General features: G+C 42.7%; 1 protein-coding gene and 1 long non-coding RNA gene across 4 annotated transcripts in view; one reads left to right on the top strand and one right to left on the bottom strand.

Moving 5' to 3' along the window:
- Positions 1-18,904, top strand: part of Poc1b (POC1 centriolar protein B) — a 103,822-nt gene extending 84,918 nt beyond the window's left edge. The window contains exons 11-12 of one of the 3 annotated variants that reach the window (XR_005880510.1): positions 9,526-9,664; positions 14,480-14,602. Coding sequence is in view for 2 of the 3 variants with exons in the window: in XM_040754990.1 (XP_040610924.1) it covers positions 14,480-14,695; positions 17,465-17,566 (318 nt within the window). In the remaining variant the exon portion in view is untranslated. The other 2 variants (XM_040754990.1, XM_040754991.1) reach the window with 2 other exon arrangements.
- On the bottom strand, positions 1,531-3,427 carry LOC121143303. Its single transcript, XR_005880511.1, has 2 exons — positions 3,369-3,427; positions 1,531-1,745 (listed from the first exon to the last, which is right to left on the bottom strand). It is a non-coding gene; the product is annotated as an uncharacterized LOC121143303 (long non-coding RNA).
- Positions 18,905-19,433: the final 529 nt, after the last annotated feature.

Raw genomic sequence — 19,433 nt, 5'->3', positions numbered from 1 at the left:
AGGACTGTGGGGACCAAACATGCATCTTGTCCTTACAACAGGGAAATAATCTTCCTGGTGGCTGAATGGCCACATTAATTGCTCTGTGTAGCTTTTAAAAATTACCCCATGACTTAACATACAACAACTCATTTCTGCTAACTTTGGCATGGGAAGTTTTGAGAAACAGCAAATAGTGTCTTGTAAGAATAACCAAGGAGTGATATTACTTTTCTTAGCGATTAAGCAAGCCAAGAAAATAATTTTTCAAAAATGCATTTTAAGTAAACTTTACAATTCATAAGATGATTTTTTCTTTTTTATATTTTCTTTTTTTAATTTTTAAATTTGAATTAGAAACAAGGTTGCTTCACATGTCAATCCCAGGTCCCTCTCCCTTTCCCTCCCCTCCTCCCATCAACCCCTCCAATATCCCCTCATTTCCCCAGGGAGGGTGAGGTCCTCCATGGGGATGTCCATAGTCTGTCATTTCATCCAGGGCAGGGCCTAGACCCTCCCCCAAGAGTCTAGGGTGAGAGTGCATCTCTCATTGTTGGATGGGAGTCCGAAGTCCATTTGTATACCCAGGATAAATACTGATCTACTACCCAAGGCTCAATAGATTACCTAGGCCTCCTCACTGACACCCGCATTCAAGGGGTCTTGATCAGTCCCATGCTGGATTCCCATGCATCAATCAGTCTGGGATTCAAGAGCTAACCCTTGTCAGGTCAGCTGTTTCTGGGGGCTAAACCAGCCCAGTCTTAATGCCTTTGGTCATCAGTCCTCCCTCTCTGTCACTGGATTTCTTGAGTTCAGCTCAGTGTTTAGCCATGGGAGTCTGCCTCTGCTTACATCAGCCATTGGATGAAGGTTCTGTTTCCCAGACTCTGGCCATGGGATTGTAGGCTGGCAATCCCCAGATCATGCCATGTTTCTCTTTTTGTGACTGGGTTACCTCGCTCAGGATGGTTTCTTCTAGTGCCATCCATTTGCCTGCAAATTTCAGGATTCCATTTTTTTTTCTGCCAAATAGTATTCCATTGTGTAAATAGAGAAAATGTGGTGCATTCTTTTCTTTTTTTAAGACCTGCTTTAAAAAAAAAAAAAAAGACATGCTTTGACCTATTGGTTTGGCTGGCCATCTGTGGTATACATAGCAGGATACAAAATGGATAGTGGTGTGCTCACTTCTGTAGCACTCATTGAAATGATCCGGACACTACTAGAATGACTACCTGTAGGCGGGTCTTCCCCGTTTATATTACTCTACATTTTGCTGAGTGGTTTTTTACTTCTCTTCCATCTTGCACCTACTGTTTCCTTTCCGTGTCATCTGTCGGCTCTTTTACACATAGATCCATCTCCTCTTCCTCTCTTTCTGCCAGTAAGTTCTGCCTAGCTATTGGTCATTCCGCTTTTTATTTGACCGATCAGAATCCACCTTGGCAAAGACACACTTTCACAGTGTACAGTAAGATAATACCATGACAGCTACCATGTCAGGATAACATGTAACTGTCAATTCTCTCCAAATAATCAGACCAGTAATGTTTTTGAAGAAACTTCAAAAGTGAATTTTAATGCGTATATACAAAATGAAGAGCCCAAACTGCCAGAATAAATTTGAAAGGCCTGTTGCTGTAGGTATGGTAGTGTCGCGGAAGAGTAGTAGTAGAAGCACAGAGGCATGCGCATCCAGTGCAGACAGCTGCCACCAGACTGAACTCCACACTTCTAGGAAGACGGACTATTCCCTGAGCAGTCTGAAAAGTCAAAAGGAAAATATGACCTGCCTTGTAACCACAAACAATGCCAGGGCCAGACAGGTTAAAGACTTGACAGCGCAGACTGGTATGGCCCAGCCGGCTCTGGGCGGGTATCTCTTTGAGCGCCTCACCCTTAAGCATGATTAGGAGGCCTTGCCTTCCAAGGGGCTCCCTCTGCTCTGCACCAGCCAGCCTCAGGACCTTCACCCGGACCTCTCAAGCCTCTAGGCAGCTTTGTAACCACCCTGGAGCCCATCCCAGTGTCACGACTGCTGCGCGGCCTGTGTCCGAGAACGTGCGGAGGGTGTCGGGTATTGATAACACAGAGACTCGTTCAATGATATAAAGAGAACTTTAAACAGGCTCCAAAAAGGTTCAAGAAAAACTTCCTAAGAAAGGCTCCCACCAGAGAAGCCTCTGCTCTCTCCTCTCCCCTGGCTGGTTCTGCTCTGACACCAGAGGTGGATGTGTGTGGGTTTTTGAAGGTGCGGTTAGTCTCTGGACAAGGTCGAGGTCAGGGCGGTTTCCGTGGGAAGGCCTTTCCCAGGAACTTATTGTATCGTTTTTAGTAAACATGTTTTTACTAAACATTGTCTTACAGCTGCCTACTCCCAGGCAGAAGGGGAAGTGGCCAGGAACTTATTGTATCGTTTTTAGTAAACATGTTTTTACCAAACATTGTCTTACAGCTGCCTACTCCCAGGCAGAAGGGGAAGTGGGTCTCTGCTCAAGGTCTGGTGTTCCCACAATTCACCCCTTTTTATTTTCAAATGAGGCACTCCTGGCTTAGGTCAAGTAGGGTCACCCTCCCTTTCCCGTCTTTGGGGGACCTTGAACCCCTGTTTTAGGTGGGAGGGGTCTTCCCCACAGGTCCAAGAAGGACTGGGTTATCTCATAGGAGGAGTCCCTTTTTTCAGAGTATGGGGAAGGGTTTCTCTCCCTGTCCTGTCTTTCCTTAATTAGAATCTTTTTTAGTTCTTTTTTAAGGGCCGCGATCTCAGCAAGTAACCGTTCCTTTTCAGACTGTGACGAGTCTGAGTCTGAGCTACTTCCATTTTCTAGGTCTGATAGAGAAGGATATAACCGATTCTGACCAGAGTCCTTCTTTTTGGGTCGCGCCTGGAGATGTCTACCCGTTTTTTTGTTGTTACTAAGAGACTCCTCCTCATCCTCACTAACAATGGAGCCTCTAGTTTCAATCACGGTCTCTTCATCATCACTCTCTGCCCCTGAACTCAAGGAGGCTTGAGTCTCAGTCTCTTGTAACTCTAAAAAAGCCTCTTTTGTGTCCTGAACTACCTGGCGGTGATGAACCTTATCTGTCAAAAGTGCTCCCCTCACTAATCTCCATAAGGAGAATGTCATAGGGGGCAAGGACTCAGATCCCTCTTTTCGTAAAAGTCTATGAAGATCACGGCGAACCTCCTCCCAATCTGGAATATTTAAGCTTCCCCCAGTAATGAACCATGGACTGGCTCGTTCGATCGATTTTAGAAAGCCTTCTAGGGTTTTAGACTTGACTGCAGTCCCATGTTCTTTAAGTAACTTTTTTAGTTGATACTGCAATGATTCTAGCTTCCCGGAACTATTCCCCATAGTTTCTTAACCCCGTCCACTTACCTCGCTTTCACGATCTCAGTGGGACCTCCAATTGTCACGACTGCTGCGCGGCCTGTGTCCGAGAACGTGCGGAGGGTGTCGGGTATTGATAACACAGAGACTCGTTCAATGATATAAAGAGAACTTTAAACAGGCTCCAAAAAGGTTCAAGAAAAACTTCCTAAGAAAGGCTCCCACCAGAGAAGCCTCTGCTCTCTCCTCTCCCCTGGCTGGTTCTGCTCTGACACCAGAGGTGGATGTGTGTGGGTTTTTTGAAGGTGCGGTTAGTCTCTGGACAAGGTCGAGGTCAGGGCGGTTTCCGTGGGAAGGCCTTTCCCAGGAACTTATTGTATCGTTTTTAGTAAACATGTTTTTACTAAACATTGTCTTACAGCTGCCTACTCCCAGGCAGAAGGGGAAGTGGCCAGGAACTTATTGTATCGTTTTTAGTAAACATGTTTTTACCAAACATTGTCTTACAGCTGCCTACTCCCAGGCAGAAGGGGAAGTGGGTCTCTGCTCAAGGTCTGGTGTTCCCACATCCCAGGTCTTGGACCAAGTGAAAATAAAGCTTTTTGAAACAGAAAAAAAAAAGACGAATATGAAACGCAATACTGGCTTAAAAGCTCTAAAAGAAATCATAAAAATAGGTTTATACATTCTGGGCAACAAGGATTTCTTTAAAAGAAAAGCATAGACAGGTAACAAAGGAAATGTTTGATGAAGTTGGTCACATTAAAAGCAAAAACTTGGTGCATGATGTCCATGCCTGGAATCACAACATGGACTCAACAATCATAGCAGGAAGATCACAAATTTGAGACAAGTTTGTTCCTGGGGGGAGGGAGAGAATCTTTAAAGACAAACTGATAAACATCCCGAAAGCAAACACTCATAGGATAAAAATGAAAACAAACTAGAGTAATGATGGCATCATATACATAAAGAACAGAGAACGAGTATACACCTACATTGGAAAAGATAGACTTGGCAAAGTCCGTCGGCAGTGAAATGTCTCTTTGCAACAGAGACCATTATAGAAAACCACAGCCAATCAAAATGCAGAGAACAAGTGACCTGCGGTATGATACCAAGACCTAACTGAGAAATCTGCAGCACAACTTCTGCCTTAAGGCTGAGGGATCATAGCAGAAGAGGGGGCAGAAAGATTGTAAGATCCAGAGGAACAGGAAATTTGCTGAGACTTCCCCTTCTAAAAATGCTAGAGGCTATACCAGTGAAGTCTCACCAACACTGCTGCCTAAGCATGACCTGCGCAAGGCCGACACCAGTAGACATGTTAACATGGAATGGGGGAAGCAAATGGAACCTCAACCCTAGACGAAGACTTATAGGTAACTAAGGACATAGTCTGCTCTGCAGAGAGCCTGCTAGTTGGCTTGGGTGGTGGGACCTGAACTCAGATCTTCTGTAAGAACAGCAGACACCCTTTTTATCTGATTTTTTTTGCAGTCGTAGGAATGAAACCTAGAACTTGAGTCATTCTAAGCAAGCACTCCACCACTGTTCATATACTTTTTTAAAACAGTGAAAGGTAACTATAGACTTTTGTCCTACACATTTGCTATATATATTATGAATATGATATATATGAAATTCATATTTCATATTCTTGTGAAATTCTATGTACAAGAGAGATTAAGTGTGACTTCCTTACTCTGAGTGCCCTTTGAAGTTTAATAATAACAAAAAGTAATGGTCATCTATTGTTCCTTTGAACTGGCAAGGAAGCTTTATTGGTGACACATTTGCATGAAATATTGAGAAAGCATACATCTGCCCCTGTTGAATTGGCAGGAAGCTTTATTGGTGACATATTTGCCCATAATATTGAGAAAGCATACATACATCTGCAGCCCTTGTAGTCTGGTGTTAATTCAGAAGAGAGAACACTAATTCTGTTTCCCAATCCCCAGATATTGTAGTCAGGGCTCAAGTCATTAATTAAGGGTTGTCTGCTGCGGCACAGGTTTCCGAGTCCGGGTGGAGCATTAGAAGACAGATCTTCCATTGAGGAACTAGTAATAGAGTCTGTGTTTTCTCAATCATGTAGTGATAAGTAAAAGTACGGGGTTTTTTTTTCTTACGAGGGTTACAGCTGACTCACTTCACATTTCTTTTTTGATTACTAATTTAGTTTTTACTTTTCGAACCCCCTCCTCCCCTCCCACTCCTCACATCTCCCACCACCACCACCTTCCATTTGCTCCTCAGAGAGGGTAAGGCTTCCCCTAGGAAGTCTGCTAAGTCTCTCCCAAATCATCTCGCTGAGGCAGGACCAAGGCACCTCCCTACCCCCACACTCCTAGTCTAGGCTGAGCAACGTATCTCTCCATATAGAGTGAATGTGCTCCACTAAGTCAGTTTGTGCATTAGTGTTAGATCTTGGACCCACTGCCAGTGGCCTCATATATTGTCCCAGTCACACCATTGTCACCTATATTAAGGGAGTCTAGTTCGATCTTATGCAGGTTCCCCATTTGTCAGACCTGCGCAGTGATCTCTCGCTAGCTCAGGTTAGCTGATTCTGTGCTCTTGACTCCTTTGTTCATATTATCACTCCTCCCTCACTTCGATTGTACTCCACGAGTTTATCCCAATGCTTAGTTGTGGCTTTCTGCATCTGCTTCCATCTGTTTCTGGAAGAGGGTTCTAGCTTCTCTGGGGTTGTGGATTGTAGGTTGGGTATCTTTTGCTTTATGTCTGGTACCCACTTATGAGTGAGTACATACTATATTTGTCTTTCTGGGTCTGGGTTACCTACTTCAGGATGTTTTTTTTTTTTCTAGTTCTGTCCATTTGCCTGCAAATCTCAAGATGTCATTTTTGTTAGTTAATTTGTTTGTTTGTTTGTTTACCGATGAGTAATATTCCCCTGTGTAAATGTACTACATTTCCTTTATCCATTCTTTGGTTGAGGGGCAACTAGGTTGTTTACAAGTTCTGGCTAGTATAAATAATGCTGCTATGAACATATTGGAGCAAATGTCCTTGTGGTGTGAGTGTAGTACAGGGATATTTTTATATAAATCTCATGTGTACTAGTATTCTACCATTCATGTCTTCGAAATAGATTAGTTTCCATAGAAATGAAAATAATGACTAGAAACAATGGCAATACTGGGTTTGTACCCTCAGCTGTTTCTAAAGGACTAACCTCATTCAGATATCCTAGCTGACAACTTCATAAGGGATGCGTTTTTCAATCCTCTATAAAACTTTATACCCAAAGCGTGTGTGTTTTTCTGGTTTTGTATAAGTATTTATTTGGCTGGCTGGTGATTGATTTTTGGGAGGTCTTCGTTATATTTTATTAGTTAACTTGTTTTGTTGTCTCAACAAAATCAACTTCAGGAAAGAGGAATCTATTCTGACTTTGAGTTTGAGAGTAAGTATATCGTGGTAGGGTTCTTGGTGGAAGGCAAGTGAAAGTGCTGGTCACATGACAGGAATGTTGAGAAAGCATCTGTCTGCAGCCCTGCTAGTTTAGGGTCGATTCAGAAAAGAGAGCATGGGCTGGAGAGAAGGCTCAGAGGTTAAGAGCACTGACTCTTCTTCCAGAAGACCAGGGTTCAATTCCCAGAACCCATATAGCTGCTCACAACTGTCTGTGACTCTAGTTCCAGGGGATCCAACACCCTCACGCAGAAGGCAAAACACCAATTCATATAAAATAAAAATAAATTATTTAAAAAAAGAAGAAGAAGAGAGAGCGCCCAAGTTATAAGCACTGAATACTTGAGATCAACTCACTTTCTCCTTTTTATTCAGCCTAGGACTCCAGCCCATGGAATGCTGCCACCCACGGCAGATGGGGCTTCTCATGTCAGTTGGCCTAATCTAGGTAATTCCTTACAGTCTTGTCCAGAGGCTATCTTCTAGGTGTTTCTAGACCCTATGAAGTTGACATTCAAAATTATCCAGCATGGTTGAGTATGGTTGTTTTCAATTTTGGTTAAATGATTAGTTTGAGAGAGAAAGAGAGGAGAAAGAGAAATAAGACTTTCTGACTTTATTAAACTTAGTTTTGGCCGGGCATTGGTGGCGCACGCCTTTAATCCCAGCACTCAGGAGGCAGAGGCAGGCGGATCTCTGTGAGTTTGACACCAGCCTGGTCTACAGAGTGAGTCCCAGGACAGGCTCCAAAACAATACAGAGAAACCCTGTCTCGAAAAACAAAACCTTAGTTTTGGAAGGGAAAAATTCACATAACCTTTTCTAATTTTTATGCTAGAAATAACTGAAGTCGATTAGACTTGATCAGATGGGTCATTCTTTACAAGATTATGCAGTCAGTGCACTGTATAAATAATAAAACATAAATCATGTGATTTCTTGTTCAAAGTAAGCAATCTAGGGTTCTGAGACTGTTAGAGATTGAATATGAATTCTCTGTGGTTGCCCTGTGACAGATTGAACAGGGAAGGCTAGTGTTCTTTTTCTCTCTTCCTGCCAACATGGCTTTGATCTTAGGAAAAGAGCCAAATACAGTGCAGGAGTCATTCTCCTTTAAAGGATCTTCATCCTGCCTTTGTTAGGGTTCTCAGAGGAACTCAGTGACAGACCTTGGTGCTGATGGTGAGCTCTGCCAAGTGCCTCCCGCTGTGACCACCACTTCTCTTCCCAGTTGATGATTCCTAAGCCCCATCCCCAAGAGACTCTAGCCACCAGGCTTCCTGCCTTTTTTTATTTATTTTATTGCTGGTCTCCTGTGTGTGTGTGTCTATTTGGGCAGCATAGATTGTCAGGTCCCTTCACATCGCTCTTGACCCTTTGTCCCTCTGTTGTGCTTACCTACAAAAAACTCCAGCTGGTTTCACTGTTTCCTGCCTACTCTTCCAACACCAAAGTGTCTGAGCTTGCTTGACTTGTCTGGTCTCACTTAAAATTACTTCCTCAAAACCCCAGGGGAAGTCTGCTAATGCCCACCTTGCCTAGTTAATGAATTGGTGCACCTGTACCAGCCTGTGTTATCCGTGCTTTCCTTATGCTTGAGAGTTCCCATCAAGGCAAGGAAAATGACTGCAGAGTTAAAATGCTTGCTGCTGCGTAAGCAAAGAGACCAGAGTTTGGATCCCCAGAACCCACATAAATGCCAGGTGGGTGTGATGACCCACCTATGTAATTCCAACACTTAGAACACAGAGGCAGGTGATCAATCCCAGAACAAGCTGACTAGTCAGAATTGCTGTAACAGCAAACCCTGGGTTCACATGAGATTTCCCACCCCAGTGTGGAAGGTAAAGACTATTGAAGAGGACCTCTGATGTCCACCTCAGAACAATTAAAATTAATGTATGTTTTTAGTCTGGAGAGATGGCTCAACAGTTAGGAATGGTTATTGCTCATGCAGAGGACCCGGATTCACAACCGTCTATAATTCCAGTTCTGAGGGATCTGAAGTCTTCTTCTGGCCTCTGAGCCTTCTGCACACATAGTACACATACATCCACACAAATAAACACACATACACATAAACAAAATGTTTGTAAATTAAAATTATTAAATTTGTATCATCTAAATGTAAACGATAACACCTTATCCAGAAAAGTGAACCAACCGGGCAGTGATGGCACATGCCTTTAATCTCAGCACTTGGGAGGCAGAGGCAGGTGGATCTCTGTGAGTTCGAGGCTAGCCTGGTCTACAAAGCTACACAGGGAAACCCTGTCTCAAAAATTAAAAAAAAAAAAAAAAGCGAACCATGACATTTAGAGAATCGGTGGACACTTGTCTAGAGAATGTGACTTTCAGAGTCATCCGCATCAAGCAGCTTTGTTCTTTTCCTCTGTTTTTGTTAAGTGAAAATGGGACCTTCTAACCCACAGGAGAGGATCTTTGAGCCCCTCCAGTTTGTTCTGGCCTTGTCTAGGTTGCATTGTTTGCCCAGTTGTTTTTACAGTAGATTTCTCCAACGGAGAACTTAGGGTGGAGACTGCCCTGGTGTCTTCTTTGGTGTTTCTCTAGAGAACTGGAGACGCCACAAGGAAGTGCCATGTGTGGCATGCTCCTCCTGCAGCCCTGTGCCCACTGAAGGAAGATCTTGTTTGCTGGACCAATGAATGCATCGTGGTCCCCACTGTTCACGTGTCAGCAGTAGAGGGGACATCGCGTGACGTGAACCTTCCATAGCTGCTGTTCTCTCTTCCGTCCTAAGGTTCTGTCCTATGTGCTTTCTGCTCCCATCGCCCCAGCCAGTCAGTAGCTCTCCTACCACAAGAGTCCTGGAGAGCAAGCCTCCTGTGCCGTGCGTGCGTGTCTGTCACTGGCAGATGTCTGGTGTGATGTAGAGCCCTGTAAGTATTCACAACAACCATTGCCTGGAATGTTTGGGAAGACAAGGTACCATAGACTCATTTTGCCAGCACAGTATCTTAAATATGGCTTCTTTTCAATTTTATGGTAACATAATTTATTTTTAATTTGTGATGTGCACATCTCATCTTTCTTCTCTACAAGCAGGAAGCAAAGTCAGGATTGGTTAGTAGGGACGAATCAGCTAATATGTAGGTTCTGTTCCTTTGATAGGAAAACAGGTGTCAGATGACTGATGTTTGGCATGGGGATTGATTTTTTTTCCCCCTTTGGTCTGTATGCTTCCTTTTCTTGTCATGCCCATACACCCGGTGATGGTGTGTTTATTTTCTTTCTCCAAACAGGAAAATTACTACTATGACTCTACTGGAGTTCCTTTATTGCTTTGACTTTCTGTTCCCAAGTCATTTACCCCACTGTTTTCCTATTAATTACCACCCTGATGGAATAGCCCAAGTTCACTGATTGAACTACTGTAGTAATTAAGCTAGGACCTTAGTGTGCACAGAGCTCTTGGCCTCACCTTTGCTAATAATAAATGCTTTGTTTATTTTCATTATTTTGCACAGTGGATTATATCTGTTTGAGAGGGAAACTCAAAAGTTTCACCTTCCTAAAAAAATGGTAGAGAATGTCATGGAAACCAGTGGCCTTGTCCCAAAGTTTGGCATATGGAGAGTTCAGCATCTTTTAGACGTAACCTTGGTTCTTTCCAACACATATGTCCTTGGGCAGGCTGTTTCGCTGCTCAGTGTCTGTTTCCTTCTTTTGAAAACTGAGAGTATACTTTGGAGGTCAGAAAGGACTCAGCCTTCCTAGGTCACCAGAAGGCTATGGAAGCTAGCTGAGTCCACCTGTGAGATCATTGGGAGGGTGACACCAGCTAATGTGTGGAAAGCTTGCAGCAAGGTCCACGTGTCACCTTGTCAGCAGAAATACCTGGAGAAACCTCTGCCAAAAACCCCTGGCCCCTAGAAATAACCAGGAATTTAAGATTGGGAAAAACAGAAACTCTGAGGCATGTATTTCATGAGGGAATGTATATACTATAAGACTGATTTCTCTGACACATGCATTTCACTGGTATTTAATAAATTCACAAAGTTATGCTACTATGACTAATTTTTTAATTATCTATTTTGACTTGTGTGGGCTTTTGTAAGAATGTGCACCACATGCATGCAGTTTACACAGGGACAGGAGTCACAAATAGTTGTGAACCACTTTGTGAGTGCTAGGAATTAAACCCTAGGTCCTCTGGCAGTCAAGTAGGTCTTAACTGCTGACCATCTCTTGAGCCCCTACTATGATTAATTTTAGAATATTTTGTCTCTACTTAGGGACTTTAAGGACATTTTCATCACTACCATGTGTGTTAACCATCATCTCCTTATTCTCCTTTGCATTCAGCCCCTGGCTGAATTTTAGTAAATTATCATATTCTCCCATTTTGACTTTTTTTAAAGATTTATTTATTTATTATGCATACAATGTTCTGTCTGCATATCTGCCTGCAGGCCAGAAAAGGGCACCAGATCTCATTATAGATGGTTGTGAGCCACCATGTGGTTGCTGGGAATTGAACTCAGGACCCCAGGAAGAGCAGTCAGTGCTCTTAACCTCTGAGCCATCTCTCCAGTCCCCCATTTTGACTTTTTTTTTTTTCGAGACAGGGTTTCTCTGTGGCTTTGGAGGCTGTCCTGGAACTCGCTCTGTAGACCAGGCTGGCCTCGAACTCACAGAGATCCGCCTGCCTCTGCCTCCCGAGTGCTGGGATTAAAGGCATGCGCCACCAACGCCCGGCCCCATTTTGACTTTTATATAAGGAGTATTATAATAGGTAGCCTTTAGTGTCTAGCTTCTTTAATGTAACTCAGTGCTTGAAAGGTTCATATGAAATTAATCAGCAGCCTATTTTTATGAACAAATAATCACAATAAAGTATTTGTTTATTATCATAGCATTGGACATTTGGACTGCTCCTAACTTCTTAAACATTATAATCAGTGCTGCCTTGAACATTTTCATACAAGCTTGTATGGACATGTTTTACTATCTTGGGTTTGTATCTAAGAATGGGATTGCTAAATAATATGCTAATTCTGTGCTTCAGTTTAATGTTTCCCAATGCCTACATTTTACAGTCCCATCCACAGTGTCTAAAGGTTCCAGGTTCTGAGCTTCCCCCAACACTTGTTATTGTCCATCATTTATTTCAGCCATCTTGGTGCATGTGAAATAAATGTCCTTGTAGTTTTGATTTGCATTGTTGATGGAGCTCAACATATGCTTGTGAGCTTATTGGCTTTTTACAAGATAAATGTCTGTTCAAATATTCTGTTCAGTCTTAATTGGGTATATATCTTTAAGCCTTGAATTGCAAGTCTTTGTGTCTATGTACAAGTTATTTATCAAGTATTTAATCCAAAGGTATTTTCTTCCATTTGTTTTTGCTATCTTGATGGTATCTTAGTCACACAAATGATGAAGTCCAAGGTAGTTATTACTTTGTTATCTTGACTTTGGTATTGTACATAAGGAAATTTGGTCTAGTTCAGGAATATCTAATCCAGGCCACATGCATCCCAGGATAGCCATGAATGTAGCCAAATAGAGTTGTCATGTAGCAGTGTCTACAGGTTGGACATCCCTGGTCAAGGTCCGGAAAATTTAGTCTGTTTCCTTCTATAGGTTTAGCCCTTCTATTTAAGTTTCTGACCTTTGTTGAGTTAATATTGCATATGACATGAAGTCAAGGTACAGATTTATTCTTTTAAATGTATCTTCCAGCATATTTTATTTAAAAGATTATTTTCCAAAATAAATTTTCCTGGCATTTGTATGAAATCAGTTGACCATATGTTAATATATGGCTCTATTTTTGACCTGTCATATCTGTCCTGTTGATCTGTAAATCTTTTGAAGGTGCTAGGCATCAAACATAGGGCCAGACACATAACAGACACGGACCTTACCATTTGAGCTACCTCCTCAGGTCTACACTGTATTAGGTACTATAATTTGCTGGTAACTTTTGCAGTTTGGAGTGTGGTGTCTGGCTTTTTTCTCATGTTATTTTAGCTGTGTGGGTTCTTTGCACTTTTGTGTGAATTTTAAGGTCACCTTAAACTTTCTGTAAAAGAAAGCAGCTGGAGCCAGGCGGTGGTGGTGCACACCTTTTATCCCAGCACTCAGGAGCAGAGGCAGGTGGATCTCTTTGAGTTCGAAGCCAGCCTGGTCTACAGAGCAAGTTCCAGGACAGCTAGGGCTGTTACATAGAGGAAAAACAAAGAGAAAAAGTGACTGGCAGTTTGGTAAGGATTGCTCGAAGTGGCTTCATCAGTGTTGGGGGAACTGCCATCTCATACGTCAGAATCTTAATATATAGATAGCCCAGGCTGTAGTGGAACTCGGTATCCTCCTGCCTCAGCCTTCCAGGTGCTGGGATTGCTTGCATTTGCCATCTTAAGGATGTTCTATGAGCATAGGATGTGAGGTATCTTTCCATTTGGTTGGAGTTTTAATTCCATTTAGTGGTGGCTTATACTTTGTTAAATTTATCCCTAAATATTTTAGTTTTTTATGCTATTCTAAGTGGAATTAGTTCCTTAAGTTTATATTCTAGCGGTTTGCTGTTATTGGAGGATTTTTATTGTAGTGAGATATGTAGCAAAGAAGTAACTTTTCAATCACTTTTCAGTATGCAAGAGATTTATTCACAAAACTCACAACATTCTGTCATCACTGTTTATTTACACAACTTTTTGGCATTCCAAATAGAAACATTTTTTACCCATTAAGCAATTACTATCATTACCCTTCCTCCCAGACACTAGTAACTTTATCCCTGGCTCTTTCTGAAATACTGCGTGAACATGGGTCACTGCTTGTCTAGTTACTTCCATTAGCATACTGTTTTCAAGATTTTTCCTGTGGTAGTATTATCAGAATTTCCTTTCATAGCGAATACAATTGCACTAGCGGCTTGTACCACCTTTTGTCTGCACATTTTCTGCTGATGGGTCAAGTTCTTTTTAAGCTATTGTGAGGATGGCCACCATGGATGTTGGGGCTCAGTCCTCCTGTGCGTCTGTTCTCAGTTCCTTTGGATGTGTACTTTGGAGTGGGGTTGCTCGATCACATGGCAATTCTATGGTTAATTTTGTGAGGAATTACCAAGCCTCCCATAGTGGCTTTAGCATCTCATGCTTACCTAGCAAAGCATGATGACTTAGATTTTCTACATCTTCACCAACACTTGTTATTTTCCTTTGGGGGATTAATAGTCATCTAGATAGAGGAAGAGGTTTATTTTAAATTGAAAAATAAACTTCATTCAGCAATCTGTTTTGTTTGTTTGGTTGGTTGGTTTTTGTTGTTTTTTTCAAGACAAGGTTCCTCTTTGTAGCTTTGGAGGCTGTCCTGAAACTCACCCTGTAGACCAGACTGGCCTTGAACTTACAGAGATCTGCCTGCCTCTGCCTTCCTAGTGCCGGGATTAGAGGTGTGCACCACCAACACCTGGCTTCAGCAATCTTTTTAAATGGTAAAATCTTTTTAAAGGATTAGACAGGCATATAGGAAGCGTTTCACAGAAGATGAATAAACATTGTAAATTTGTTTCTCCTTTGTAACTGTAATTTATGTATTCAGTTATGTAAAGAAGATAAATGATTCATTGTAATCTGGAGCTGTTAGATGTATATTGTGTGTGTGTGTGTGTGTGTGTGTGTGTGTGTGTGTGTGTATTAAGTTTGGAAACTCTAATTGCTCTGCCTTTTCCATGGCATTTAAAGACGATGGACTCCTCTGGCCAAGCTGCGCCTGAGAAGGGTGAAGACATTTCTTCGTATTTCTTGAACCCTTCCTTAATACCTGACTACCCATCAACAACTGTGAAGAAGAAAGCAGAAGATGTGAGTGACCTCCCCTTTGACAGCCAAAGAAGTGTACCGCTCGCTGTGACTGACGCCCTAGAGCATATCATGGAACAGCTCAACGTTCTAACACAGGTAGGTTGACCTTCTGCCTTAGGGTAAGATATGGAGAGCAGGCCTGCGCATAGCAGAATGGGAGGCTAGTGGAACAGGGGCAGTTCTTACTGGCAAGGCAAACTCAAATAGTCATTAGCAAGACACTTAGGGCTACGCTATTCTGAACAAATTTATACAAAGTATCTCAGAAGTGCAAGCCCCCCCCACATGTGATGTGTGTGTGTGTGTGTGTGTGTGTGTGTGTGTGTGTGTGTGTGTGTGTGTGTGTGTGTACAACACCCTGAACTCTCTCTGGCATCCTGTGTCCTATGTCATCTGTGCAAATAGCAGTGGTGCTTTGTGTTATAAATGTTATTGGTTTGGTTTTAAGAAGTAATAGTCTATCCTTTGAATTTGTGATGTAATATATTTATATTAGTCGCATATTAAGAAATATCAAATAGCGTAAGAAAAATTTATGGTAAGCAAACACTCATTTGTAGTACAAAATATTGCCAACGTTTATAGTTTTTCACTGAAAATCCTGTTTGCCAAGTGTGTAATGTCTCTCTCCAGAGTTTCTTCCCAAGGAGACGGTTTGTCTGCCCATTTTAGAATCTTAGCTAGTCTTAAGGCCTTTACCACAGCAAGAAGTATGATGCACCTTAAATATTGTTCTAAAACTCTCTCAGCTCTTAGGAGGTATAGACCTCATGGTCTTGTGTTGAAAAGGAAATGACCATAGTTTCCCTGCCCTGTCTGCCGACGGTATCCTTTGGAGACATCTGTTATCCTCCTCATTGTGTACACTTTGCTGTGTACAGTATTGGTCAGTGCACACATTGCCGTGAGTCATACAGAGCAAGGGGTAAACGTATGAGAGAAAGAGCAACGTCAGTTTCTTGCCCAGGATAAATATTTCAGTCTCAAATACCTCCTGTATAGAATCACCTCAGTTCTCAACACTGGCTCTGCATCTACCACTGGACTGCTAGGAATCTTTTAGGAATTCTTATTTACAAATGATACCAATTAAGAAAAAATGTTAATGATAAATTATTTCCACTTCCCCATTGACTAGTCACTGAACCATCACTGAAGGGGATACACCCAGCATTACCAATGTGCCCTTTCGGGGGGAAAAAATAAGTCACCAGTGGCCCTGTGTTAGGACCCTGCTGCTAGCATAGGCTCTGCAGAGGAAGCTAATAGGCCGAGCTGCATCCTAATTGTGTAGTCCTGAAGTATAGATGATTATAATTCACGGACAAATGGCCTGAGCCTGCTGATGGTTGACTGTAAAGAAAGGTGTGAAGCTGCAGGTTAAAAGTAGCATGTCAAGACTCGAATAGGGGAATGTGAAGCTGTGGTTCCTGGGAGTCCATGTTTGGAAATTAAAACCATAAGGACATGGAAGAAAGTTATAAAGGTCAGCATAAATAAAGGCTGATATAGAAAGGTAAGGGTGAAATTGTGATGACTCGTCTCTTATGGGAAATACTAAGTAACACATACTTTTGTGTGGCTTCCTGGTCTGTATTAGTTTATAATAAAAAGGGGGTGGTTGGGTTGTTTGGTTTCACTTGTTTTTGTTTTTTCAAGACAGGGTTTCTCTGTATTGCTTTGGAGGCTGTCCTGGAACGGTTTCTCTGTATTGCTTTAGAGGCTGTCCTGGAACTCGCTTTGTAGACCAGGCTGGCCTCCAACTCACAGAGATCCACCTGCCTCTGCCTCCCAAGTGCTGGGATTAAAGGCATGTACCACCACCACCCAGCTGTTGGTTTTGGTATTTTTGGTTTTTTTTTTTTTTTTTTTTTAAGAGAAGCTATAAGCCAGGCATTGGTGGCGCATGCCTTTAATCTGGAAGGCAGAGACAGGCAGATCTCTATGAGTTCAAGGCCAGCCTGGTCTACAGAGCAAGTTCCAGGACAGCCTCCAAACAACAAAGAGAAACCCTGTCTCGAAAAACAAGAGAGAGAGAGAGAGAGAGAGAGAGAGAGAGAGAGAGAGAGAGAGAGAGGGAGGGAGGGAGGGAGGGAGGGAGGGAGGGAGGGAGGGAGGGAGGGAGAGAGAGAGGGAGAGAGGGAGAGAGGGAGAGAGGGAGAGAGGGAGAGAGAGGGAGAGAGAGAGAGAGAGAGAGAGAGAGAGAGAGAGAGAGAGAAGCTATAAGAGACGGGACTTTCACAATTTTTTCCCCCAAATTTAACATCTACCTATGAGAGCATGCAATTAGGCTGAAGCAGTTAGGAGAGCTGGGCTCTGTGAAGTCCTTTGTGCCCAGCAGCAGCACCACTTAGACATTTGCTCGCTGCCAGTTTCCTTACCCAGCATGAGGGAACTGCTGGCCATCGTGGTGTTTGTATAGTAATCTCACTTCCTTCTGTCTGTAGTGCTGTAGGGATAGTTCCCTGCAGAATGGACTGTGACAAGATGGCCAGTGGTGACATGCCAGTAGTACCTGAGCCAGGAATCCGTAGCTTACCTGTGGTATTTAGAATGCTGTGGATAACTTCACCCTTGACCTTAAAGACTTCCTGATCTCCTTGAAGACAGGAGCTCAGATGGAAGGATATTCCTCAGAGGCCTGGTCTCCCGTGTGCAGCAGCTGTTTTGTTTTGTTAACTTCTTCAGTACTTAATGTTTTGCTCTGTGGGTTGGCTCAAATAGTAAGTCAAGTCGGGAGCCCTTCTTTTTACCCAATTTGGGTCCCGGTGGTTGATATTCAGGTCCAACCAGATGTTCCGTGAAGCTGCAGGCATCCCTCCGGGTTACCAGCACTGACACCAACATCCTTCTCTTTTCCCCCAGACCGTTTCAATTCTGGAGCAGCGACTGACTTTGACAGAAGATAAGCTGAAAGGTTGCCTTGAGAATCAACAAAAGCTTTTCAATGTCATCCAGAGAAGTTGACCAAGACACTGTGTGAGCACAGGCCAATAAATGAAGATGTTTTCACACGTTCAGGCAGGTAGCAAAGGCCATCCACCCCTGACCAAGCACTAATTAACACAGCTTCTTCAGAGAGCCAGCAACAGAACACAAGGTTCAACTCATTTTTGAGAACTAACTTAAACACATAAATCAATGTCAAGGATCAATTTTAAGCTCCTCCCAGTAATAATTGCAGTAATAAGGTGATAAGCATTTAAATCCCCCCACTTCCCCCATTTGATTTGAAATGTCAGTTTTTGTTTAAAGTGCAAAGTGCCACCAGGAGAGTAGCCAGAGCCCTAGATTTCACTGTTAAATCATTTCAGATTGACCATGTCCAAGCAGTTCCTGAAGAGAATTCATGTATTTCTTAGGTGGACACACCCTTGATGTGAAAGAGCTCGCTTCTTTCACAGAGCGAGCATCTTACGTGGAGGGGATGCGTTACTGAGCTGGCTCATATTTCTTTCAGGCCAGAAAAACTGCTCTTAGTAATGCCTCGAGAAGGTGCTCCCAGAGACTCCCCACAGCAAGCGTGAGCTTAATTAGCAGCAGTGCACACGTAACAGAGTAGCAGTTTTCCTTGCTGGCCGGGAGTGAGAACCGCACGCACGAGGCATGAGTTCCAGGCGAGCACCCTGAGTGGTCTACATCATACTGAACTTTGTGATCAAAGTTCACAGAGATTATGTTTGTGTGATTTCAGTGTGCCAAAAAGCCAAAATGATGAAAAGAAGATACTCACGCAGATACATATAAATCACGTCTATTATTGCTAAGGACAGTGCTGGTGGCTGAATAAGCCTATTTTTATTTTAAAAATTTGCATCTTGTATTTTATGAATTGTGACTTGACATGAAAGTGAGTTCTAAAAGACCTTGTATGCAAATTAAGAATATGTCTTTGACTTAAAATGAAAATCAAAGTAGAAAAAGAAGCACATTCAAAGCTTTGGGCAGGGAGAACAAAGTTCAGACACATCTGTGTAACAGCAGGGGCAAATGCTATCTGTGGACTGAAAAGGAAGAGGAAATGAAGTAAGTCCTAGCAGTGTGGGACCTGAGAAATCTGTCTCCAAGTAGTCCCAGTTGTGTACCGAGGAGCTGGTTTTATCTTCTATGTCACTGCATATTATAAATGCCTTTTCTGTCCTGTGTGATTGTCTAGACATTTTTTATATAAGCTCGCAAAACTAAGTGGCCCGGTATTTTTATACCTTCATTGAGAAGACTACATAAAAAATGAACTGTAATACCAACTTTTGTTTACTCTTTTTTACGCTTCCAACAATAAAGACACTTATCTTTAAAAAATGATTTCTTTTTAAAAAGTTGTTTAAAAACCTAGAAATGCTACCCTTGCACTTATCTAGGCTGCAGTATGCGTGGCAATCTCCTGGAGGACTCCCAGCTTCCCCCGCCTTATCTCGAGACCTTGTGACTCACCAGCTCCAGAAGGGGCCCTATGCCCTGTCTGTAACAAGCGAAGGTGAGGTGGGGTTGGTGGCCTGAGGCCCCCATTTAGGGATCACCTATCCAGCTTCAGCTGCTTCTGCCCACCTGAGGTGGCCACACATTTGATAAAAGGTGATGGTGAGAACAAAACCACCCTGAAACCTTTTCAAGAGTGTCATTTTATGACTCCCCCACCCTTTTCTCTAGCTCTTAAGGGATCTCCTTGGCCTTCGGCGGCAGCATGCTGTCCCTGCTAGCTGGAGTCTTCCCTCTTAGAGTGCTAACAAGCATTTGGTTGAAGAGGTTTTTTAAGGAGAAAGCAATGGCATCAAACAATGCGACAAGATGGTTTCTTTGGTGTTTTTCCTTGATCCAGATGTCTCCCGGACTC

Source organism: Mesocricetus auratus, unplaced genomic scaffold, assembly GCF_017639785.1.
Source record: "Mesocricetus auratus isolate SY011 unplaced genomic scaffold, BCM_Maur_2.0 Super-Scaffold_100011, whole genome shotgun sequence".
Lineage (NCBI taxonomy): Eukaryota > Metazoa > Chordata > Mammalia > Rodentia > Cricetidae > Mesocricetus > Mesocricetus auratus.
This window is presented reverse-complemented; position numbering and strand designations above follow the sequence as displayed.